General features: G+C 48.8%; 1 protein-coding gene across 1 annotated transcript; it reads left to right on the top strand.

Moving 5' to 3' along the window:
* Positions 1-24,647, top strand: LOC137901974 (FERM, ARHGEF and pleckstrin domain-containing protein 1). The gene is made up of 26 exons (XM_068746010.1): positions 1-180; positions 10,616-10,720; positions 10,792-10,834; positions 11,101-11,179; positions 11,651-11,748; positions 12,462-12,576; positions 13,347-13,494; positions 13,611-13,706; positions 13,792-13,955; positions 14,063-14,131; positions 14,209-14,278; positions 14,973-15,174; positions 17,871-18,058; positions 18,146-18,235; positions 19,101-19,234; positions 19,866-19,947; positions 20,037-20,274; positions 20,364-20,494; positions 20,582-20,650; positions 20,917-21,006; positions 21,118-21,200; positions 21,521-21,633; positions 21,835-21,998; positions 23,511-23,618; positions 24,257-24,408; positions 24,497-24,647. Exons 1-26 carry the CDS (start codon positions 1-3, stop codon positions 24,576-24,578), a joined length of 3,093 nt encoding a protein of 1,030 aa, XP_068602111.1. The 3' UTR covers positions 24,579-24,647.
* The last annotated feature ends 1,091 nt before the right edge of the window (positions 24,648-25,738 follow it).

Genomic DNA, 25,738 nt, shown 5'->3' with positions numbered 1-25,738 from the left:
ATGGCGGAGCCGCACCAGGAGCCGCCGGCCTGTGGTGCCGGGCGGCGGCTCGGAGCCCCAGAGACCCTTGGAATCAGTACGTTGGACCCTGGGCACAGACCCACGGCAACGCCCCCCGGACGACGTGTCACCATCAGGGTCCGAATGTTGGACGACACGGAGGAGCTGTTCGACGTCTCGGTGAGTTTACGCCTGCTCGCCCAGGTTTAGTGGGAATCTGGGCCTCTTCGCTATCGCGCCGTATCCAGGAAGCGTCTCCCACTTCCATCGTTGCGCCGGCAGCAGCAGTCTGCTGACAGGTTGGCATGGCAACTGCATGATGTTGAGCTGCCGGATGCACGGATGACACTGGATGGATCTTTTAGTGTTACGGTTCCTCCGTGATCTATCGGACCGCAGCACGCCTGCTCTGCAGATGTAATCTATTACACACGGCGTGTGTGATCTATTAGACACGCCGTGTGTGATCTATTACACATGGCGTGTGTGATCTATTACACACGGCGTGTGTGATCTATTACACACGGCGTGTGTGATCTATTACACACGGCGTGTGTGATCTATTACACACGGCGTGTGTGATCTATTACACACGCCGAGTCCTCCTGACGCCGTTTCTGGATCTTCAGGATAAGGCAGGCGGACACGGCGACGCAACAAAGCCTGCTGAGCTGCTGTTTAAATCCTGTTCATAATTATAGGATTTAGAGGATTCGTTTTAGCTTACAGAGATCTATACTTGGACACTTCCTTGTGTGTGTACTGATGTGCACACACACACACACACACACACACACTGAACATCACCGTGACTGTGCAGCATGTTTCATGCGGTGCAGCTACGTTTCAGATAATAATGGTTCCTGGTGGTTTGAGATCAAAGCCCCCGTTTGTGACCCATTTGAATGAATCCACATCCTCATTGGGGACCTGCTGGTTCCGGGCTGCAGGCCGAGCCGGGGTGGGTCAGAGCCATGTTTAAGATGATGATGGTGATGATGATGATGATGATGCGTGTCGGATTCCTCTTCCTGTCTGGAGGAGAAGAAGGTGAGTGGGAGGAGGTGATGGAGGGAGGCATGCAGCACTCGATGTTTATGAATGAGGCTGTGGGGCGCCACTGACAGTAAATGTGCATGTTTCCTAAGGCATTGTGGGTAAACGTTGCTCTGAACGCTGCTGGCCGTTGCAGCGTTTTCGTGCGTCGTACTTTACGTTAAAGGCCGGCGAGCTTCTCACGGCCAGCTCCTGTTTGACTTCCCTCATTTAACCCAGATTATATTTGTGTGTGTTTGCGCCGCAGCTGCGTTCAGCTTTGTCTTTTCTCAGGTCGGAGCCGCCGGCCTGACCCTTCAGTATTAACGATCATCCGTCCTCTGAGGCCTGTTGGAACAGGAAGGGAAGCTTCAGTGAAACGCTGAACTAGCTTCTACAATGAGACATCAACCCTCTCGGATGATTCTACTCCTCATAGAATACTCAGTTTGGCTTCGTCCTCATGCATCTCACGTCTGGCGTCGGGATTCTTATAGTCTGATTCACATCCAGGTTAGAAACCTGCAGCGCTGCCAATGCAATAAACCAGAATCAATAAATAGCAATCAATACTTTAGCATTTGCATTCTGGGCATTGCACGCACTGGATCATGTTGCTTCACTCTGATCTGGTTTGTGACTGTTTTATTCCCCGAGCATGAAAACCTTCTCCGAGTATTCGAGTCTCCAGAATGTCAGTTCCAGATCTGTTTATCGTTCCGGTTCTGGTTCCTCTGAGCGACTCCTAGTCTGTTCATGCTCAGTTTAACGTGTTCATTACACCTCAAGATAAGAATCTCAGCGGCTTTGCTATTATCGTTGCCTGGAGGCGTGCACGGAGTGTTTCCTCCTCAATCGGCGAGTCCAATCTGAGTGGAAAGATATTCAAAAAAAAAAAAAGCAACCGTACTTTGTAGCATCCAGATCGTCATCAGAGCGAGAGCGATCTATCCCAGAGGCACGGATACGTGGATACGAAACGTCCCCCAGCAGCTTGGAGACTGGGGGACGTTCTGAGATGGGGGGGGTTCTCGCCCCTGCAGCAGTGAAGCAGCTAAACTGGACAGCCTACCAAACACGCTTGTCAGCGCGTTCATGTCGCAATAGGAATAGCAGAGTTGTTCAAGTTGTGACAGTTGAGGGTTTGTTCTGTGACTCGACGATATTAACTCGTCGACTGGTTGCACGAGTGTTTCAGGTGCGCCCGTTCAAACTGGAGGTTCCCATTCCTGATACGCGTAACTTCAAAGGGGAATAAATGTGCAGAGAAACAACCTTAATTACAATCTAAGCACACCCAACAGGAAGTCTCAGTAACATTTAACGGTGCATCAGCCGATCGGTCACACAGACACGGAGGCGGGGGCTGTTTCTGTGCGTCAGAACATGTAATCCTGTCCTGCAACTGATCCCAGCGGTTTGGGTTCCGGTTCCTCCGGTTCAGGCGGGTATGTTTCCACCTCGTGGGAGACTTTCAGACGATGGAGGAACAGGACGAGGCCCTCGAGTCGCCCCGTGGGTCACACGCCACGGCGGGGCCTGCTTTACACTCGGGCCGTGAACGCGTTGATGCTGATGATGTGTGGCTGAACTAACCCGAACAGCAGACTGGCATTAATGAAGAAACGTAACCTTTTCATGTTAATTTGATTCTTCTCACATTAAGGCAGGCAGCCTGCATCTGTCCATGTTGCTCACGGGGGGGGGGGGCTGGCCGTCCGTCCTCAGGCTAACATCTGTCCGTGCTGATGTTTGCTGGTGGCTGGTTGATGCTCTGCAGCAGTGAGGCGGTAGGAGGGATGTGAGGAGGTCTGGACTCTGTTCCTGTTCCGTAAATCAAAATTCCAACCCAATTAATGAAACATGGAATGTTCCACTTTGAAATTAACACTGGAACTAAGCAAATCAGGCAGTCTGCATTATACACTCAATGTCTCTCTCTCTCTCTCTGTCTCTCTCTCTCGCTCTCTCTCTTGCTCTCTGTTCTTCCTCTCTAACTATAATGAGCCACTGAGGACTCTTCCTCTTGTCTCTCTTCTCCAGATATCACTTTGTCCATTACAGTCATGGTACGCTCCCCCCCCCCCCCCTTATAAGGAGAGAGAGAGAGAGAGAGAGATTCATGTGAGTTTTTAACGCATCTTAATCTGGATTAAACTAAATTACTGCTGTTCTAATGACAAATCAAAGTCCAGCACTCCAAAATCAAAACCTCAACAACTGTTTGATAGATTACTTTGATCATTATCACGAGTGTGACTCGTCGTGATTGAAGTTTTTAATGCACAAAACAAAAGTAAAAATAAAAGTATATAGAATAAGCAATAATTACTGATGAGGCTGACGGGTCGGCAGCAGGCTTTGTCGCCCCCCCCCCCCCCCGGGCCCCGCAGGGAGGGGTCGGACTCGGAGCTGCTGGTTGAATGGTTTGGCTCTTTGTCATTGTGTGAGTTTGAAGGTTAGTTTTGATTGGCTGGAGGATCGTTTGGGGGGACGAGGGAGTTATTAAGCCCAAACAGACAAGTCCACTTCTCTGCCGTGTGAATGCGTTTCCTCAACCCGTTACGGTCTAATGAGACGACCCGTGACTGGAGTGTTCCTCCAAACACACACCGAGCCGTATGGTAGCCATGACGATCACAAAGATGTCGGATGCTGCCTGGTCTGCTCACACCCGGAAGCCTTCAGTGCTTCTCTTTTTAAATAGTCCCGGTTGTATTCTCCCAGCTTTGCTAAATCGGTTGTTATTCTCTCTTATTCTCTGCGGCCTCCTGCTGTGGAGAGGATTTATTTGTCGTCCGCCCGCCCTCATCCTGCTGCTGGAAATCATCCCGTGGCGTGCACACCCCAACCGTTGCTACAAGCACGCTCCCTCTGAGAAAATACATGGCTATGAATTTCAACACTTCTAAAAGGCCACGTCTACTCGTGCCGGTCCATGTGTGTGTTGCCATGGCTACACATAAAGGTGGATGAGGAGCGTCAGAGTTCCATCTTCCACTGATATCTGCCCTTCTGAGGGGGGGGGGGGGGGGGGTCATGCACATGACTCCCTCTCAGGTGCTGAGTGGACAAGAACTCTAATATTTATGAAGCAGAAAATGTTGCAAATACAGAATAACAAAATGACAAAGGAATATTTATATATTTATAGAACACCAAAAACGTGAGGACTTAATAAAGGAGCTTGATTGCAGGTGTTCTAAGATCAGTTTAAAGTGTAAGATGAACATATGAATAATCATCTTGGCTTTTATTTTTATATGTTTCCATTTTTCCATGTTTTTTTGTGTGTTTATTTTAAATTTTTGTATGTTGAATATTTGTTTTGATTTAAAAAGGCAGAGAGTAAGTGTGTTATGCGAGCACGGGGGGGGGGGGGGGGGGGGGGGGGCACACATACACACGTATATCTTGTGCTGCTCGTGTGATGTTTTGATTTTAAATGTATGTGACAACGTTTCGAGGGATTGTTGGCTCAGCTCGGTTTCCCTTCTGATTGACCCAGTTCTGCTGAAAGATGAAATTATATTTGGGGTGGAAGAATTGTGGGGGAGGGGTTCAGAGTCATTGCATCAGCAGGATAATGTAAATGGAGGATTTGTGTGCTGCTGCAAAGCCAGCGCTGTGGCCTCTGAGGGGGGCCTCGGGGGCTCACACCTTCAGCACAATGATGAGAGCCTTTTCCAGGTTTTGATGAAGATTAAACTGGGACAATATTCAAAGTTGTGATCATGGCCTTCTCTCATTCCTACAATGTTCTCTGAATTTGAATTTAATTTTACACGAAGCAGGAACACGAGCTTTCATCCGTCCAGCCTCTCCCACATTCGGTTTATTTTCACAGCATTCGCGTCATCTGGGAGGAATCAGCAGAACCAAACTGTGATTCCTTCTCGGGATTATTTCCTGCCACTGACAGGAAGTCGTCTTTGGAGGAGAGCATGGGGGGGGTTCTGGGGGAGGAATGTGAGCTGCTGGCCGTTATTTGAACGTCATTCTCCTCTTTCTGTGAAGCACAAGCTTACAGGTACAATTCACACGTTTACCTGAACCGTCCTCCGTTTCCTGCTGAAGCAGCTCAACGCTTCCTACGAAGAACGCCGTCTCTGATCCCAGGTCAGATCTGACACTGTAATCTGCTTCACAGACGGTGCAAAGGTGCTTCGGGAAAAGCAATGCCTTTATCATAAGTCTTGTTCCTATGGTAACCAAGACGAAGATGCTCGTGTTGCTTTGGTTGAGACAGACATGAAGGCGACTCCATCGGCCCGTGTGAGTCGGATGCAGGAATCACCTTTGATCTCTGTGACAGACGCGTGAAGGCAGATCCTTTGATTCCTTTTGCTCGTCCTCATTTATTATTCTCATACATTATTCCATTTAATGAGAGTCTCCTCATTAAGGTGAGGCATTGTGTTGCAGGGACGTCATAGCAGCAGGCGAGGCAGCCATCATGCGGCGTGGTGGGTGTGGCCGTCCGGTCACGAGAACTAAACGCCGTCCAGTAAATGACCTGATGATGCATTTCCCTCTTGTCCTTCTTATTAAAGGGGGGGCTGGTGCAAGATGGATAATGGAGTCCAGATGACTCGTGTGCACCGGAGCACGACCGCTGCCCACGAGTCCTCTGCTTCCTCCCCCCCGCCACTCGTGTCCGGGTTCCTTCGAGCTTTCGACTGGGTCTCCAGACCGTTGATCGTCTCTGTCGATGAATGCTACGCTGAAGGATTGTCTGTGGAGGACGCTTTGGGAATGCCCCTTGATGAATAACAAAGCCCTCATCCCAGGGAACGCCCGCTACACAACAGCAGTGGGGGGTCGGTCTGCTCTGGAGTCCCAAACGACCCCCGAGGCTCCGTGGGCTGAGGCCTCCAGCAGGCCGGTGTCGAAGTCACAATGGATCCTCCGTCTTTTCTGTCCCTGTCGGCTGCAGCGGCTGAAGAAGTGGGTCGACCGCGTTAGTGCTGACACGCCTTCCACTGGACCCACGCGATGATCACGGGTTCAAGAGGTTCTCCTCCATTGTGATGCGTGTTTGATAGGCTGGCTTCAGGCTGGCCGATTATTTACCGTTTACTGCTGGAGACGCAGGTCTTGTGGTTTGTGACCCACTTTCTTTATTTAATTTCAACCCATTACGTCGTAATGTTGTCTGGCTCCTCCCAGAAACAGAGAGGCAGCGCGGGAACCTTTATATATTCAGTTCATGAAGTTACACTGAAAACAGCTAAAGACGACCATGGAGGCCCCCCAGTGAGGTGTTCTGTGTCTGAACCCTCGTGTCCGCTTCTCATCTATAGTTTATGTGCTGCTGAATTATCCAGCGTGGTCGGCCTGTAAACCACGGCGCTCTAAAGTCGGCGTTCACAGATCTGGAATCAGTCATTGCCGAGCCCCCCGACCCGCTAAAGGAGGGTGTGCTGTTTGCTCCCTCACGTTTCACTGAGTAACAATTAACGCACCATTTACTGTTTTAACATTTAACCACATGATTCTTTTCTGCTGCCGAAGATTCCTCCACATTTTCCCCCTCAGAGATTAGGGATCACTATTTTATTTTTGTTGCTATGGTTACTGGGCTCCCTTGGTCTTCCAGTGGAGAGGAATTGGCATTCTGTCATCACAGAGGCCTGAATTCCTGCTGCAGATGTGGACCAACAGCTGGCCGGGGTTTGTGCGTCGGTTCGCCGTGGCCGAGCTCGGATGGGAGTTTTTGTTTTTTTGTTGTTGTACCTTTTGGTATTTTGTAATTTATCCATCCATCCATTGTCTCGTAGATGAGGTGATTTGTCTCGTCTGCTGGAGCCCGTCCCAGCTTGCTATGGGAGAGAGGTGGGGTACACCTCGGACGTGTCGCCAGCGCATCGCTGGGCCACACAGAGGCAGACAACAACAACCAGAAATGGGAGAAATCCCACGAGGACACGGGGAGAACTTACAAACTTTATACCCATTTAAGTTTTTGTGGTTTCCATGGAAACTCTTCTACATTCTAACCTTACAATGGTCATCTTATCGACTAACTCGGTCCACCATAGGAAGGGAGGGTGCGTCACATAATTTTATTTCGTGTATTTCAATCTGCCCCCCCCCCCAGTAATCGATGTGAAGGGTGGCAGCCAAGAAGAACCAGCCGGGGCTCAGAATTCCAAGGCCGACCCTTTTGGTAATTCCAGCTGCCTGAAAACCTCGACTTGCATATTTTATTCAAGCTATCGAGCAGAGATTCAGGGACCACATCATATTCGGCACCCTTCCCCCATTCTGCTCTCTCTTTTTGTTTCTTCCTCCACTTTTTGCTCCTGGGGGGGGGGGGGTCTGGTGTGTCGAATGCCACCAAGGATTCCCTATCAAAGCCCCCCCCACACCCCAGCAATCTTACAGACTGGCACACGTCACATTCAGCGTTGTTGACATGAATCATTTGAGCGTGGTTTTGATCTGTGGAAGTTGCTATGGAAACGAGGCATCAGAGGACTTTGTTCTGGGTTCTGGGTTCATGTTTGGCGCGACAGCACGGCTTATTATTTGGGAGATTAGCGAGTTGTGTTGGGGTTTGCTGATAGATGCGTCTTTGTGTTACTGTCGGGGGTCACCTCACAAATGCACAGCGGTCACAACAGGACTCGTAATTATTCTTCATGCAAGATCGATATGTTTGTGGCAGCCCAGACTGGGAGGAGGAGGAGGAGGAGGAGGAGGAGGAGGAAGCTGCTGAAGGGCTGCTACCTTTATCTCAGGGACATTGTCTTCGTGGTTGTCCTCTGGGGGCCTGGGGGCTGGCCGTCTGTGACGGAGGGACTCTGACAGCTGCAGAAGCTCAGTCTTCACTTCTCTTTTCATCTGTTGGTATTTTTATTTTTTTTATCTGCAGCCTGGATGATCCGGGATAAAGAGCAAACAAAGGAGAAACACGACACTGAAATAATTTAAACATTATGTTGGATTGGAGCGATCACGATTGTGACCACGAGGACGCCGAGCCTCTGCGTGGTCACACATCGCCGTGTGCTGAGAGACCGTGGAGGTGATTTAACAGGATTATCAGGGGGGGGTCGCCTCCCCACTGTAGTCGAGTCACCCTGGGAACCTCTGCAGAACCAGACTTGAATGTCAATGAGGTTGGGCTGATGCCGTCCCACCCTCTGCCTGCTCACCATACACCTGCTCAACAGATGGCAAAATGCATTGGCGTGTGACAGGCAGGCGGCGAGGCTTCCTACGACAGTACCCGGACGGGTCCGAGTGGGAAGGCATCTTCCCGGTGCTGTCAGAGGAGCCATGGCTCCCCTAAAGGAAGCCGTAAGCCATCCCAGCGGGGTTTTAACTGCTGCTTAAGAAGTCAAACGGCATCTTCTTGTTCCATTCATTACTGCTCGGATCAGATTAGGTCATATACAGATCCTGGCTTTGTGCGCACCGACAGAATACATCATATTTTAAACTGAAGCGGACCAGCCAGCATCAACGTGTGCATTGCCTCATGCACACGTTGATGCATGAGAAATGAGCACATCCAATCTGGGACCGCCCAACTTCGGCCTGCCGACGCAGCGCGAGCCCAAAATGTGCCGTGTTTTCCGATGAACGCTGGTGATAGGCATCTGGATACAAAAGTGGCCTTTTCCACTCCTCCACTGGTTTAATCCTCTCTTTAAATAACAATTCTGCATGCGCCGACATGGCTGTCATCTTTATTTAGCCAACCTGAGCGTGTGGAGGTCAGTGAAGCGATGCAGCATCCAACGAGCTCCCTGCTGAATCTGTTATTCTGTTATTCATGCTTTAAAAGGGAGTTTGGGGCCATTTCTTCTGGCATTGCAGACGGAGGAAAGCTGCAAATCGCTGAGCACAATGCTTCTGCTGATCTATAACTTCTCCACCAGGCGGGATGAGAACTCGAGTGTCGGCTGCATGTCGGGGTGAAGTTAGACATCTGCTCGTTGGGCCGTGAACCCCGACGTCTGACATTTGGTAGCTAGATTTGGCCGACGTTACCGAACATCAATTAAGTGCGCTATTGTGTCATTTTTGATGTGTGGAGTTCTTTGAAGGAGTCCTCACTAGACGTTGCGGTTCCACAGATCACTGCCAAGTTGCTGCTATAAACAAAGACCTTTCAGTAATTAGTTGCAGCTTTTGAACAAGCAGTTTCAGGACGGGGTCAGACACATTTCTGGGCTATCATGGGAGCTGTACATAATGTGATCGCCTCAGTTCGATGCAGCTTTCTCGTGGTAGGCTGGAGCACTTTTGCATTTACCACTACTATTTTCTCCTGCACGCCGTTTGTCTGTAATCCCGCAGATGTCCAGAGTTCAATCGTTTAAGTTTAAGACATTGCTCTTATGCCTGGGTCCATCATTAGACTTTAGTCTTAGCTGTGTCCTTTGAATGTTCTTATGGCGCTTTGGTCGATCTCTGCAGCTTCTGCTTCATTAAGGACAGTGCTCCTATTGTGTCGGCTGCAGCAGAGTCAAAGGGCAGCGCCATAACTCCAATCTGGCACAGAACCTAATCAGCCCCCGCCTTGCCCATCTCTGCTGGGCTTGATCATTTTACACTGACAGCAGATTTACGGGGCTGGAGATGAGAGTTCTCCTGCGAGACAGGAAGTCTTTAGCTGTCGCTTCAGTCATTCAGTCGGCCACTTTGGTTCCTGCAGCCACTGCAGAGCACATTTATCCAAATCAGTGCAACAAGCACAAGACACAGAATTCATTCAGGGGTTGTTGGTTGCATGGGGGCGGGGGGGCGGGGGGGCCTCCCTCACCGACACCACCGCCATGGTGGTGGGGAGCCTGGAGAGAGACGGCAGCTCAGTGCACAGGAAGGCTAGACTAATAGAGGAAGACTTTTATATTTTTGTTTGGGCGGGGGTGGGGCTTAGCGAGCATTAATAGGAACTCAGACAGTGTCACTCTTGGTCTTTTATGAACGACATTGATTTACATGCTGGCGGAGCGTTTAACTGCTGCGTTAAAAAGGGGATGTCGAAGCGTTGCAGCTGCTTTCAGAGAATTCTTGCAGCAACATGTGGTTCAGTTTCCTGGGAATGTACTCGGACTCGGGATCATTCTCCCGGCCAGGGGCAACTGCCGCCGTTAGCCCCCCCCCCCCCCCCCCCCCCCCCCCCTCATTCTGGTGCAAGCTGGTCACGAGGCCGCAGCCAGGCAGAAAGTCTCTCGCTGTGTGTCTGACTGAGCTCTGTGTCTCCGCATGGTGTCCATGTTTCGGTGGAAATCCCTGACATCTGTCTGACCTTCCATGGAATGTTTCTGTTTCCCCAGAGAGATACCCGAGGCGTGGCTTCAGGTCTTTCCACCCTCATAGTCCTTTTTCTACATATCCAAATGTAACGGAGCCTCGCAGGCTGTGCATTCGCTGCCAGAGGGTCTCTAAATCCGTGTTCCTTTTCCTCACTGCTTCTTTGTGTCCAACTTTTCACTGGGCTTGCCTCAAGTTGGTCTTTTAGAATAGACGTCACATGGATCGAACTGCGGGTTACTGAGCAATGCTATAAAAACACAGAAGTCAACAGACTCTTATTTAACTCCAACACTTGTCTGTTTTCCAGCAAAAGGCCTCAGGCAAGGTGCTGCTTGACCTCGTCTGCGCCCACATGAAGCTCATCGAGGGCGACTACTTTGGCTTGGAGTTTCAAAATCATCAAAAGATGATGGTGAGTGAGGATCAGTAAATATGAGCTTCTTCTGCAACATGTTCTGTAATATATTGAACTTATTTCCGCAGGTTTGGTTAGACCACATCAAGCCCATTATCAAGCAGCTCAGACGTAAGTGCTTCTGAATATTTCAGCATATTTTTCCTTTTAGTTTTATCTGGAATGCATATCCGTCACATCAGTTCAGAGAAACTCTCCAATGTTGTCCATGAACTAATAAGAGTCACAAACGGCATGTTGATCACATTAAAACCAGGATTCACTGCAGGACTCCAAAACTACAAGCAGAATATATTTCCTGTTATTAGGAATCTCTCTTTCTCGCTCTCTGTCTCTCCCTCACTCACTCACACACACACACACACGCACACACACAGGACCGAAGCACACTATCCTAAGGTTTGCTGTGAAGTTCTTCCCTCCAGACCACGCCCAGCTCCTGGAGGATCTAACAAGGTGAGCCTGTTCTCCTCTGGAGATTAGCATGGAGCTAGAGATGTTCTGGTGTCTGTGTCCTTTGAACATTGAATGAATGATTGAATAATTCTAATTACAGTTGCAATTCAACCGGCTCTGAATAATGAGTATATAAATATAACCTGTTTGACATGTTTGTGTGATTAATGTCATCCTGGTTAATGTCTTACATATAATGTAATGTAATGTCTTACAGCCTGATCATTAAACATGCAGCATCTGTCTAGTCACTCATATTGGGTTGTCTTAATCGGGATATTTTATTTGAAAGCTTGCAAAGGATAAACACAGACGTGTGATGGAGATTTACTTTCTATGAATCCCCTCCTCTATGATGTGTTTAATTAGCAGGACATTACATTTGCATCCTCACTGAAGTGTCTTCGTATTTCGACAGTGGAAGCTTCTCTTAAATACCTGACGGCTGTTTGTGTTTGTGTTTGTGTCCAGGTACCTGTTTGCCCTCCAGATCAAACAGGATGTTTCAGGTGGACGCCTGACCTGTAATGACACGAGTGCTGCTCTGATGGTGTCCCACGTTATCCAGGGTAACGTCCTGCTAAAGATGGCTGTCTTTGAAGACACCCGAAGCTTATCATCAAACAAGTCATGTAGCATTCTGCACACCATTGAAAATTGATTATCTGTGTTGCCATGGATACCTTTCAGTCAGACGATTGAACGCAATCTTGCAGAAGTGCTTGTGAACAAACACACGTTTCATGGTGCCTTAGGAAATACTGAGCAAATTCATAACCTCACATTTCTGAGCCACATAAAAATGATCAAAGACAAACATTCATGATGGCGAGATCAGTGAAGTTAGATATGCAAGAGAATCATTTTTTATTCATTCTCCCACTGGAGGCTTCAGAGAATTGAAATATCTTTGCCAAGGAGAGTTGAATCTAAAACCAAAAAAGACCCGATCACGATTGTGCAGAGGCTCAATATAATCCATCGTCAGCTTCATAGAGTTGGACCCAATGGCGTCGATCTCTCTAACGACGGTGCGTCACCTGAGATGCTCTCAGGCTTTGCTATGTCTATTTCACCTGTGTCTAAAGCAGGTACACAGAAAGGTCTTTCCTGGTCCTACAGAAGGTTGACCAGGATGTTTGTCCACTGAGTCTGACTGCTTGAGCTCCAGGCGGACGGACATCACTGGAGACCCTCTAATTTGGATTCCCTGGGAGTTTAGGCTTGTTGTTCTGTCTGCACACCCCGGATAGCCACAACAACATGAACTCTTTCTTTTCAGCTGAGATTGGGGACTTTGAGGAGAGCCAGTGCCGGTCACACCTCCTCAACAACAACTACATCCCAGATCAAATGCCCCTGATTGACAAGATCATGGATTTCCACTCAAAGAATACGTGAGTTATTTTTCTAAAGGCAGATGAAAGGACATGAGGACTTTCCTTAATGCCGTTTCATTAAGCTCACCGGGGCCTGTTGGCCCTCATTGTCTTCTGCCATGAACAGGAAACGTTGTCTCAGAGGTTGTGCATGTCCCAGGGGAAAGGTTTTTACACAGGTGGAACATTCAGGAAAACGGCCATGGATGGAGGTTATAGCACATTAACTTAGAACTTCTGGCCACTCCAGAGATGAAAGGCCACCCTGTACCCTCTGCGCTACAGTGGACTCTGCCAGAAAGGAACGCAGCACAAGGGCAGCTCTACTTGGGTTGACTGCTCTTTCTCCACCCAAGGATTGCTACGTTGATAACTCTAATTCAGTCCTTCTGGCCGTGTGGCACGGCAAGTTAGTGCTCTCATGATGTAGCACAAACAGGAAGCAGGAAGTCGTATCCACTGATAAGAATGATCAAGGCTAGCGGCTGCAGCTGCTCCCCAACCTTCAGCGGCTGCTCAAAGTAGTCAAATAAACATGAGGACTCTGGCTGCTCCTAAACACACAACCGGATGGGATGGATCCGTCTCGTATGGAATGAGACGGTTTGCACATGCTGAGTGAAAGTCTGAACGCCGATACGTTGATCATCATTCACACTAACAACGAGCTGAAGCTTTGAGGTGGCGCCGGCGGTCGTGACGGTTATTTCCGTGTGTCAGCAGTTTGGGTGCACGGCGCCGATAATATCCTTTATCAATAACTGCATCGATGTGTTGTGCGTTGCTAGAGGTCAAACGCCGGCAGAATCAGATTTTCAGTTACTGGAAGTGGCTCGCAGGCTGGAGATGTACGGGATTCGCCTCCACCCCGCAAAGGACCGTGAGGGCACGGCGCTGAGCCTGGCTGTGGCGCACACCGGCGTCCTGGTGTTCCAGGTATGGCCCGCCGTTCGGCCGCTCTGAAGTCCTTTTTGAGTTTACTTTAGTTGATGAGTTTGTGCATAAAATTGAAGGTTCATCAAAGCTTGAGGTCCGAAGGTTTGTTTTTTCAGGGACACACAAAGATTAACGCCTTCAACTGGTCGAAAGTTCGAAAGTTGAGCTTCAAGAGGAAACGCTTCCTCGTCAAGCTGCGGGCGGATCTGAATGTGAGTCGTCTCTCTTAATGGCGCTGTAAAATGTAAACGCCATCAATGTTTGGTGCTGCTCGTTACGTTTCCGCGTGTCCCTTAGAGCTCCTACCAGGACACGCTGGAGTTTCTGATGGCCAGCAGAGACTGCTGTAAAGTGTTCTGGAAGGCCTGTGTGGAATATCACGCCTTCTTCCGCCTCTTTGAGGAACCCAAGCCCAAGCCCAAGCCCATGCTGTTTTCCCGAGGCTCCGCCTTCAGGTTCAGGTAGGCGGTGCTTTTACGTGAAGCTGCTCCCCAGCTATCCGGACTCTCACGGCGCCGGTCCACCTCCGCTCTTCCTGACTCCCTCGCTCATGTTCTTGTCTCTGCAGCGGTCGCACACAGAAGCAGGTGATTGATTACGTGAGGGAGTCCGAGTTTAAGAAGCTCCCATTTGACAGGTAAAGGCTGCAGACCGGTTTGACATTTCTAGGTGCTAGGAGTGTTAGCCACTGACCTCCAACACCCCGTCTGCCAGGAAACACAGTCGGGTCCAACAGAACAGCCGTCTGTCGCCTTCCCCACGCCACCGTGAAGTGCCAACGGAGGTGAGCTTGTTGAACCACACATTTAAACTTTATTGAGAGCTGGCTTGAGGCCTCTGCTCCGTGCACGTTTAGCCCCACGATGCACCGATGTGAAGATTTTGTTTGCCGGATCTTTACCCTCGCCGAGGGGGAGGGGAAGGTATTGCAATTGGGTCCGTTTGTCTGTCTGTCCGAGCGCATAACTCAAACTAGTAACCCAATCGACTTGAAATTTTTACACAAGGAAGGTTCTGTCCGTGGCTCGGTCCTCTCCGAGAATGGTGTTGATCCGGATCTGGATCCGGATTCTAGAACTTTTTCAAGGATTTTTGACATTTTTCTTAATTTCTTCAAAACGCATGGCGGTATGGATCTGAAAAAGATCACACATAAGTACTCCTTAAAGGTCTATGACCATGACTAATTTCGGCCGGATCCGGATCACAATCCGGATCTGAGAGCTAATTTTCTTTCTAAAATCGCCATCTTTCAGTCCATCCTGACCTCGATTTTGGAGATAGAGACTTCACATTTGGTGTGAACACTCATAGTTCACTCTAGTTTCATATATGTTACAGTTGTAGTTGTATCTGTTCCCGTTCCGGAGCAGCAAGCTAGAGCAGGTTTGGCCCCTCTGATCCGGAAGCCCTGTTTACTGTCGGAGGCGGGGTCTGCAATCTCTGATTGTCTCTTGTCTCTCTCTCTCTTTGTTCAGAGCGATGCCCCCGGAGGCGACTCTCCTCCTCTGCGCCATTGGACCGAGTCTGTGTTGGTGAGTGCTGAAGACCCGTCGTCCTTGAGGACAACAAGGACGAGCCCGTCTCTCCAGAGGAACGGCCACAATGACAGAGCAGGGTCCAGGGTCGAGGAGACGAGCGGCTCGGCGCGGCAGACCTACCCGGAGCATCTTTGTGCAGGTCCAGCATCGCTTGCTGCAAACGTCAGCAGCTCCTCTCCGCTCTATAGACAACACGGTGACGTAGATAGTGAATCCGGCCCGAGCAGACACCGAGCCCGACGGCAGCACCGGCCAGGCTCTGGAAGCCTGCATGGCGCTCTGCAGGGCCGCCATTCATACCAGAGCACTATGGCAGCGCTCGGTGCACACGCTGGAGTCGGGCGTGGCGTCCGCCCCCCCGCAGCCGCACACGTGGGTGCTCCCGTCGACACCCGCCATCAAGCAGGCGCCCTCAGTTATGTTGAGCAAAATGGCTACAGCTTTCCTTCCCTCCCCTCTGATGGAGGCAGACACTCGCCCATCCCGATACACAAGCCCCCTAAAGTGGGTCACGCCTCGAACTCGAACCGGGGAGCGTCCTCCCCAGGGCAAGGAGCCCGGCCTGTTCTGTCTCGGGCCGAGCGAATGGCTGCCCTCGAGCGCCGCATGATGGCCAACGGCCTCTCGGCGCCGGGTCGGCCCGGTGCCAGTCTGGGGCGGAAGCGCCCAAAGCAGGCTGGTGTCCCCCACCTGGGGGCGGTTCACATGAGCGACTGCTCCAGCGCCAGCGGGTCAGAGTCCAGTGAGTCTGAAGTGGAGGCGAGCAGCCCCCCCGCGTTAAACGCCCCCATACCCAGAAACAAGTTCTCCTTTGGGAGCCTCCAGTTAGACGAGGAAGCGGAGGAGGAGGGAAGCCACGCGTTCAGCGATGAAGATGGTTTCAGCTGCTAGTGCGAACGGTCTCAGTCGTCTCCCCAGGAGAGTTCAGGTTAGGATGAAGGAGTCTGGTGTGAGCGAGAACTTAAAAAGAAAAGATGAACCCCGACTTCATCGGGGGGGGGGGGTTCCAGCCTGCTAGCTTTTTGAGTCAAGTGCCATGTTAGGATTGAACACTAACTAGCTGCTAATAATAAAACGTAACTATTTGGTGATTCTGACCTGGTCAGTTTCAAACGTCCTGGAGAGGATTCGGCGTCCCAGTCGCACTTTTTCGACTCTTCTTTGCGTTCGCCGGATGTTTTCGAGATGAAGCTCGGTTTCAGTCAGTCGTTGAGTTTCTGTCTCTCAGATGCCTTAAGAACTTGAAGCACACGTTGTTAGCCAACGTGAGGGTAAACATAGAACTTTTATCATCACTAATGACTTCACATCATCTCACGTACCCCCCAGCAAAGAACTCCAGCCCCCGCAGGTTCAGTGTCCTCACATAGTTTCCGTCTAACAGAAGGAGCACTTTCGTTCTTTGTCATTTCTTCAGGGTTTTTTTTGCACGTTCCTTATTATGTTCTTGTTGTTTGAGAACCTGATAATCCTTTTGTTGTCTGTCTATTCTTTCTTCTTCTTTGTTTGGTTTCTGTCAACATGGAACTGTCACATTTCTGTCTTTGTTTTTTACTACAGTCTTGTAAGATTAGCCGGTCTGGCTTTCGTTCTCTGCAATGATCCAGCCACGGCGTGCTAATGTTGCTGTTAGTGAGAGAGAATTCATTTCTTAGAAGTTACTGGATCTTTGCAATGTAAGGGAAACGTCTCTGGTGCACACACACACACACACGCCCGTGCTGCTCTGTGCATGTGCAGATCACGCTATGGCTTTCTTTATTCTGCGTCACTGGAGGAGGCGACGTTAGAGCCGAATGTAAAGCTAGTGCATCGAGCAGTTTTACTCTGGACAGCGTTTTAGTACACATTTGAACGTGTACTACGTGTTTCTGTCACTGATAGCAGCAGATTTGTGTTAATGGGCTGATTGATGCATGTCGTTGCTCTTTTCCAATCATTCTTTCAGCGCGGCAACAATGAAACGTTCATAAGTACCTGATCTATTTTTAATATTAACTCTGCATGGTTTTCACTCTGTTACTTTCCTGTTCCGCGCTCATCTCCGCTGCCCCTCTGGTCGCTCGTCTGTCTTTCACACACTTATGCTGCTTTTCTCAACATTTATATTCACTCAATGATGTATATATTGAATTTTTTTTAGTCAATAAAGGGGAGCTTTATGACGTGAGACTTTCTGAATCTTTTTTAAGAGCCCAAACATTAGTGTAGAGAGAAGCCCCTCCCCTTCATTCTCCCTGTAGTTCTGTAGCCTTGCTGGTGAATCTTTGTAGTTTTTGTTGTGGTTTCCCCTCCGTTTTGTACTGTAGAGTAGTACTGGTGTGTCTCTGAAGAGTTGTTTTTGTGTGTGCATTCATTTTTGTGTTTGTGCCGACATGCCAGAGGTCAGCAGAACGAGGTGAGCGTGTTGCAGCTCAAATAGAGTAAGTAAGCTCAGTGAAGATCGTCTGCATAGATGATCGCAGGTGACAAATCATTAACCCTGATCCGGGGTCAGCCTGAACTGAGTCGCAGTAGTTTATCCTGTATAGTTCAGCTGCTCAGATTGTTCATCGGCGGTAAATCCTCGAACACATTGAAGAGCCCAACTTGTGCTGTTCAGTCCACAGTCCATTCGTTTACGGGGACATGCATCACAGAGCATTTGGAGGTGCTGCTGCAGTCATTTCTGAAAATCACGTGACCCCCCCCCCCCCAGAATAGTTGTTGGCAGAACCTGCTAATCATCAACCGACCTGTGACTTTCGTGTGACGGTATTTCTCCGCCGCCCTGTCTTTGTCGTGTTGACTCACGTCCTCGTCTCTTGTCCTTCCTCTGGTTGCTGACCCGTGCAGGTCTGGGGTCCACCAGCCCCCACCTGCCCGTGTCCTCCGGCCACCCTCACGGGATGGTCAATGGCCAGAAGTCACTGGAGCTCTTCGGTCACAGTCCAGACGGCCGCCAGCCTTCCCCTCTCACCAGCCCGCTGCTCAACGACGCCTGCAGTGTTCGCACTGACGATGAAGACGAGGGCCGGAGGAAGGTTTGTGATGTGAAGGGAAGCTGAATAGAGCCGCCGGTGGTCGGAGGCTTCTCTCTCAGTCTCCTCTCTGTCGTGATGTCATTGCAGAGATTCCCAACAGACCGGGCCTATTTCATCGCCAAGGAGCTGCTGACGACAGAAAGGACGTATCTGAAGGACCTGGAGGTGGTGATCGTGGTACGAAAAGCCCCTCCATCGGTTTCCTCCGGCTCGCTCCTCCAGGGAGAAACCTTGATCCAGTCCGCCGTAGCACCGGGTCAGGCAGTGAGCCCCCCCCCCCGGCTCGCTCAAGGCTGTGAATACTAACCCGTAATGGAGATGAAGGGCACGTTTTCTGTTCAGTTCGTTTGCGTCGGCGACGCCTGATATTATCTCCAATCAGCAGAAGGCAGGATATTAGAAGTTCTCTGCTGCTCCGACGGCGGCGCTAAAACACAGACATCGACCGATTCCACTCGCGTCACTTTGCTGACGCGTTTAAAGGCTGCAGCTTCTCTCAAGCCAAAGCCTCGCACACATCTCGTAAATATTTGGGTTGGCTTATGTCCTTGTTCTTTTTTCAGTTTTATGTGTGTGTGTGTGCGCGTGTGCGTGTGTGTGTGTGCGTGCGTGTGTTCCCCTTCTCTCACCACACGCTGGCTGCTGCTGCTGTTTGGGGTGAAGTCATCTGAACAGCCGGCTCTTTCCAACAGACACTCTCTTATCGTAAAACTTCCCTCTCCCATCACGTCAGCAACGTTCGGCCATTTTCTGTCGCTCCACATCAAACCTTTGGTGGAGAAAGATACTGATAAGAATGACGGGCATTGATTATTCAGTTCATCCTGACGGTTAAAGGACTTCAGGATAAAGCTGATGTCTGCAGGACTGAAGTCGTCATCGGCAGCAACAGATCACTGACAGTCATCAATCCAGAAACTCTTCACGAGCTGGAGCTGAGAAAATCGGGACTTGACATTAAACTTAGATTTAGATTCTTGATTTTAATGGAACGCATTTTAATATCGTGTGCATGCATGCATGCATGTATTTGTGATTTTAGTCTTTCCAGAATGCGGTAGGTCAAGATGAGGCGACTCCAGACTCTCTGAAGAAAACCGTCTTCAATACCTTTGAGCCGCTGCACAAGTTCCACACAGGATTTCTCAGGGAGGTGGAGCAGAGGTTAGCCCTGTGGTAAGACTTATTTCCATCCCAGATACCCTAAAATGCCCCTGTGGGGTGGTGAGCCTGCAGAGTACGCTCTGCTTTATGATGTTGTGCTTTAACACACACACACACACACACACACACAGAATTAATGACAGTGAACAGGAGATGATTTGATTAAATCCTGTTTTGGCTTCTAGTGGTCAGTACATTTCCAAATGAAAGTAGACTGCTGGTAGGAGCGACATTCTAATGTGCAAGCCAAACATGTGTCTTTATTCAACTTTGCATATTCAAATAATGTTGCAGGGATGTGCCTTTGTTGTTATGACAACGATCGCAGCGCTCTCTGTCTAACATCAGGAAGTGATTTACAGCCGAGCAGACTTAGAACGCTCTGATTTATTCTGCCTCTGACAGCCAATGGGATTCGTGCTTAAACACCGGCTCAAGAGAGACACCTGCTGGCGGATGTTTCTCCCAACGTTCTAAACTGTTCAAACCTTTTGGAAGTTTTCTTGATTAAGGTTAAGGTGAAGCTCATCTAAATATTAGATGAGCTTTTACAGCTCTTGTGTTGCTTCATCGGTTAATTCGCCGTCGGCCGCGGCCTGCGAGGCTGCAGGGATGAAAGCATGCCGATGTTTCTCCGTTTCAGGGAAGGACGCTCCAACGCTCACGTAAAAGGAGACTACCAGCGCATCGGAGATGTCATGCTGAGAAACCTGGAGAGCTTGAGGGTGAGGCGCCTCTCTGCATTGAATGGCTCGGTATCGGTCTTTGCAGTGATGGACGACAGCACATTCTTGCATGTCGACTCTCTGAACAGCCGCTGACGGTGAGCCTGCATCGGCAGTCGGAGGTTCTGTTAGAGCTGGAGAAATCGTGCAGGTCGTCCCGCAGGCTGGAGGGACTCTGCAGGGACTTTGAGCTGCAGAAGGTCTGCTACATCCCCCTGAACGTCTTCATTCTGCGGCCTCTGCACCGCCTCGTCCACTACAAGCAGATCCTGGAGCGCCTGTGCAAACACTACCCGGCAACTCATGTGGACTTCAGGGACTGCAGAGGTACCCGACTCACACCAGCGGTTCCCCCTCGGTCCGTTCAGGAGATTCAGCAGAGTAATAAAACGCCGTCATGCCTGCTTGGTCTGCAGCCGCTCTGGCCGACGTGTCTGAGGTGGTGGAGCAGCTCCAGGGAAGCTTGATCAAGATGGAGAACTTCCAGAAGCTTCTAGAATTGAAGAAGGATTTAATTGGCCTTGAAAATCTTGTGGTTCCTGGTCGAGTGAGTTGAAAGATAAAAGCGAAACTAGACGGGCAGAGATTGTAACTCTACACTCTAACCCTTGTGTTGTGTGTCCTCCTCCACCAGGAGTTCATCAGACTGGGCTGCCTCAGCAAACTGTCTGGAAAAGGTCTCCAACAACGCATGTTCTTCCTGGTAACCTCCGCTCTCATGGTGGAACACGCCTTGTCAGATCAATAAAGACACACGTGTTTGGTTTTATCGGAAAAATAGCTTCAGTAATCAAACATTTATGATGAAGCAGCGGAATAGCGTATATGAATAATGAATAGGCACTGTTCATTTCCTGCTATTATTATCGGTTCAGAGTCACAACTTGTTAGAATTTTCCATTTCTTTTATCATTCTAAATAAATGTATGATCCCTTAATTGATTAATTTCCATTTTCTTTGACTCTCAGTTCAATGACGTCATTTTGTTCACGGGTCGAGGGATGACAGCGACCAATCAGTTCAAAGTTCACGGGCAGCTGCAGCTCCATGGCCTGACGGTGAGCGAGGAGCTCCGGACGGCTGATGAGGATCACGTCTCTGGTTCTGTCTCGTCCTCGCTGTCCCAGATTCTGCTGCTGTCTAATGCTTTTTCTGTGTTCTTCATCCAGATCAGAGCCAGTGAGGACGAGTGGGGTGTCCCTCACGCCTTCACGTTGGGCGGGCAGCAGCAGTCGGTGGTGGTGGCAGCAAGGTGAGACCCTGAGAGGCAGCGGAACAAACGACTATTCTCTGCTTAGAATGATCTTCTAATCAAATTCTGGAATGGAAGGTGTCGATTATTTTATTAGTCATAGAAAAACGGGGCAGAACTAAATGTTCACATGGATGTGGGTAAAGCTGGTCGACCCGTTTGGTGGTGGATTGTGTTTTGTTCTGGCTTACATTATTGATCTTCATTTTGCGGCTGGAGATTCCGTGACGGAGCAGACGGATGATCCGCATCTTTTGAACTCTTTTCCTTGTGATATTTTGGCTGCCTTGTATTTGTGAATAATTTTGCCGCATCTCTAGTTCACTGACAGAGATGGAGAAGTGGATGGAGGACATAACGTTGGCGATAGAGATGGCAAAAACCAGCAATGGGCCCTCCTCGGACCTTCTGACCAGCAAATTGGAAAACAGCAGTAAGTCATGATACAGACGAATATTAAACATATACTTCAGTTTGTACTGCAGGAAGGTAATCCAGTGTTCACAGTATAGTAACTCCATTAAACAAAGCGAAGACATTTCACCTGTGAAAGATCTGACATTGTCTGCGTTTTAGCTCCTCCCCTCGTCACCCTGCTCGCTGTCTCGCAGTAACAACATCCTGACTTTCCCAGAAAGCCCTGAGGACTCCGCAGTGGAGGCGGAGTCTGAGGACGACGTAGCGGCGTCGCAGACCTCCCTGGAGAGGCCCGCCCCTCACCGTGGTAACACCATGGTGCACGTGTGCTGGCACAGGAACACCAGTGTGTCCGTGGCGGACTTTAGCGTAGCTATGGAGGTACCAGCCAAACGCCAGCCCTCAGCCTCAGGCCTGCTTCTCCTCGTCTGCCTCACCGTCCTCCTTATCTGTGTCCCTTCTTGTGTGTGCCCTGCCGCCATTCACTTTGAGTAGATCTCCGTGGGAACAGTATCCTCCTGAGCTGGTCTGTTCCCCGCCTTGATAAAGTGCTGAGAGGATATAAAAATGGGATCCGTTTATCCCGTCGCTACGGTGCGTTCAGGGTCCGGAGAAAACCGAAAATGTCATTCAGCAAAATTCAGCCTTTAGCTATTGAGGAAACGTCTTCTTCAGATGATTTTAGGCTCACTGATTCTGGTCACCAAGTGAATGGCGTCTTCACCATGCTCAGACTTTTCGTTCTGCTTTTGGGCTCTACTGTGTCCTCCCCAGCTCGGCGCTCCACGCCGCCGTTGTTGGACCCACGTTGACGTGCTTGTGTGTGAATGCTGTTTATTTGCTGCTTACTTGCCGGACTAGGGAGGATGCTGTTCCTGCTTCCGTTGGGCAGCAGCTGCCTGCGTGACGTCCTGCTCCTCTTCTCCTCCCCGGCTCCTGTGATCTTTCTCTGACTGTCTGTAACTAAGATGTGCTAAACGTCCTGACAGTAACCGCTCCCCTCTGTGGACACCTCCTACCCCGATCCTCCTGCTCTGACTGTCTGCCTTCGTCCTCTTCGCAGCCTCGCCCGGACGCACGCCGGCCTCCGTGTTTTTTTTCTGCCACTGCATGCCCGTGTTTCACCTACTCAGTCTCTGTGTTTCTGTCCTCCCCTCCTTGTCTGTCTTTTCTCTCTCTCTCTCTTTTCCCCATGTGTTTCTGTGGGTAGAGGACCCTAGTCCAGTCAGTGAGAATAAGGCCCCCCCAGTGGGGCCCCCCAGTGGCCAGGGACCCGTGCCTCTGTCTGTTATCTGCTGGTACCGTGTTCAGAGCCTCTCCTTTAGTGAATCCTGCAGGAGTCTAGAGGTAAAGGAGCCAGACAGACGGGAATGGAGGAAACGTGCTTGATAGAGAACAGAGACGGACTAAAGATTGATCAGTGATCAGTAAACCGAGTCAGAGCCGCGATAGAAGCAGCGTCTTACTGGGAAGATATTGATTTTCTCTATTTTGGGGTATTTGCAATGAATGCCTTAAATACCTGCAAAATTATACAGTAATAATTTAATTTGTCACAAAAGGCTAATTTCCTTGCTGGAGAATTTAATTCTTATTGAAACATTTAGGAGTAATTGTTCGGGACAATTTTTATTGGCACATAAAACATATTTGTGGGTCTTTATTGCAGCAGGATGTGGATAATAAATGAAACTGAATCAGAATAAACTGCAATGGGAAAAACATTTTAGCTGATGCAGCAGGAAGGGTTGGGCTTTAAAGCTCTCTTTTTGAGCCCTTCATGGAAGTTATTAGGTGATTTAATTAATAATGTTTAAGTTCTGGTCACTCCTTGTGAAACTGGTGTGACTTTACCGTGTTTCAGATCTCAAACCTGTGTTTTGTCTTTTTTAGAATCAGCTTTCAGGAAACTTACTGAGGAAGTTCAAGAACAGCAACGGCTGGCAGAAGCTGTGGGTCGTCTTCACCAACTTCAGCCTGTTCTTCTATAAATCTCACCAGGTGACGAGCGTTCACTCGCCTCTGTCTCGGTGTTTACTCCTCTGGGACCAGGAGCGTCGCGTGTCAGTGTAGAATGTCACATCTCTGTGCCATGATGGATGTTTACAGGCTCCCAGAGAGGATATTTTAATCTCACCTCAAGCCTCAGAGTAATTTTATCATCTGTTTCTATGCCATGAATATTGTAACCAAGTGTAACTTTTTGCTTTCAAGTTTGAAAAGCTTTTAATCAATAGAAAAACATTGTCTTTATATAGTCATGAAGAAAGCCACTCAGCAAAGAGTTCAAATAAAGGCTCTAGAACTCAAATTCCTGGTGGGTTTAAAACGCTTTAAATCACAAGCACACAGAAATTAATGATCAGTTTCCTGTCTAAAAGATTGATTTAATCAGGTTAGCCCCATTCAGAACAAAGATCTCTTTTACAAGAGAGACCAGGCCAACTCAAAACAGGATATGCAATAAATATGCAGGAAGTGAAGCTGGATGAGAAGTTTTTTACATATACAGTATTTTATTTTGATTTATTTTTTTAAATGAGCTTCTTACCTTGCTTGGATTTCCGCTGTGCTCTTCCTGCTTGTTTTTGTAACTATTTATTGATGAAGCTCATCTTTATGGCTGTTTTTATTCCCAGGAGGATTATCCGCTGGCCAGCCTTCCTCTGTTGGGTTACTCCGTCACCGTCCCCTCGGAGTCTGAAAACATTCACAAGGACTACGTCTTCAAGCTGCACTTCAAGTCCCACGTCTACTACTTCCGGTCTGAGAGTGAATACACTTTCGAGAGGTACAGACGCGCCTTTGCTGAATGTGTTTGCCGTTTTATTGAGTCCTAAATCTCAGAGCATTTCTAAGAACCCGCCGCCTGCCTGCAGGTGGATGGAGGTCATCCGCAGCGCCACGGTCCCCACTGGTGGAACTGGTGTCCTGAACAATAAAGAGACCCATCCTCACTGAAGCGGCCCACCCTGCCTCCACATATCATCTCTGCTGGATGCCCCCCCTGCCCCCCCGGCTCCTCCTGGACTCTCCTTTTCTTTTCTACACATATGTGGAACATTTGTAAATGCATCCGTGCACATTTGGTGCTTGTTAATGCTTTAATGGTGACATGTCCGCTGGCTTCGACTGCATCAGAGACTGGCATTTTAACGCTCAACCCTAAAACCTCTCTTAAGGATGTCATTTTATACTGTTTTCTAACCGTCTGCACCATTTCCTATCTTTCTGCTTTTACATTATGCCATTGGTTGTTTTTGCAATGATGCATTGAAATAAATATCCAGCATTCTCTCCCAAGTTGGTTCAAATATCACAACATTGTCAGAAGTTTGTGTACCTTTTTTTATTTTATTAAAAACTGCTGCTTTGAAAATATTCTGCAACTACAGTGCCAAACTGGTTTATATAAACGTTCTTTTGTTACATTGGAGAGGCTGCATACCATGAAATCATAAATCATGTAAACCAGCCACCCTTTAACGGTTAATGCTCAGTGCACAGCTGCCCTGCAACAATGTGTTGTTGTTTAAAAAGACAAAGGTGATGAAGATCTGAAATAATCTTATATGATTGATATGAGCCTCACATTGATCACATTGTGTCCAGGGGTAGCTGCCAACACACATTGATGCCATTTTAAATAAATATTCTATTTGCTGATCTTTGTTGTATGAATGTGTTTGAGACTCTTTTGCATTTTTAATTAAAGTCAGCTATATGGGGAAAGTGAGAACTAGTCACAATCGTTGTATTATGAAAGTGGGTGTAATTCAAACCTTCAAAGATTATGTGTGATATAAAATAGACTTTCAGATCCAAGCTCTGCTGCCCTCACAGAACTAGACTGCCTCCTGTACACAGACTCCAGATCTTCTGGGTCTAAATGAATGGAAATATGCATTTGACAAGGCAAATGAAGTGGAAAACCTCAGTTCTGCTTTGAATTGCAGCGTTTTCTTCTTCTGGAAAACAGAAAGCTCTTTGGAAATGAAAGCAATAAAAAAAAATTCCAACTTTGATCTGAGTGAATTGTGTGTGTTTTTTTAAGCTTCAGAGGACGAGCAGTAATCATGTCAAGGAAAATATGTTAAATTCGTTTCGCGTGACGCGGCTGC

The sequence above is a fragment of the Brachionichthys hirsutus genome, chromosome 12 (genome assembly GCF_040956055.1).
Source record: "Brachionichthys hirsutus isolate HB-005 chromosome 12, CSIRO-AGI_Bhir_v1, whole genome shotgun sequence".
NCBI lineage: Eukaryota > Metazoa > Chordata > Actinopteri > Lophiiformes > Brachionichthyidae > Brachionichthys > Brachionichthys hirsutus.
The sequence above is the reverse complement of the archived record's forward strand: the minus strand, read 5'-3'. Positions and strand labels throughout refer to the sequence as shown.

Excerpts from the sequence above, each read along its gene's own strand:
- LOC137901974 (XM_068746010.1), top strand. The coding sequence starts at position 1 with ATGGCGGAGCCGCACCAGGAGCCGCCGGCCTGTGGTGCCGGGCGGCGG. Across the intron at positions 181-10,615 it reads AGGAGCTGTTCGACGTCTCG|CAAAAGGCCTCAGGCAAGGT; the intron begins GTGAGTTTACGC and ends TCTGTTTTCCAG. Across the intron at positions 21,634-21,834 it reads CAGCAAATTGGAAAACAGCA|AAAGCCCTGAGGACTCCGCA; the intron begins GTAAGTCATGAT and ends TGACTTTCCCAG.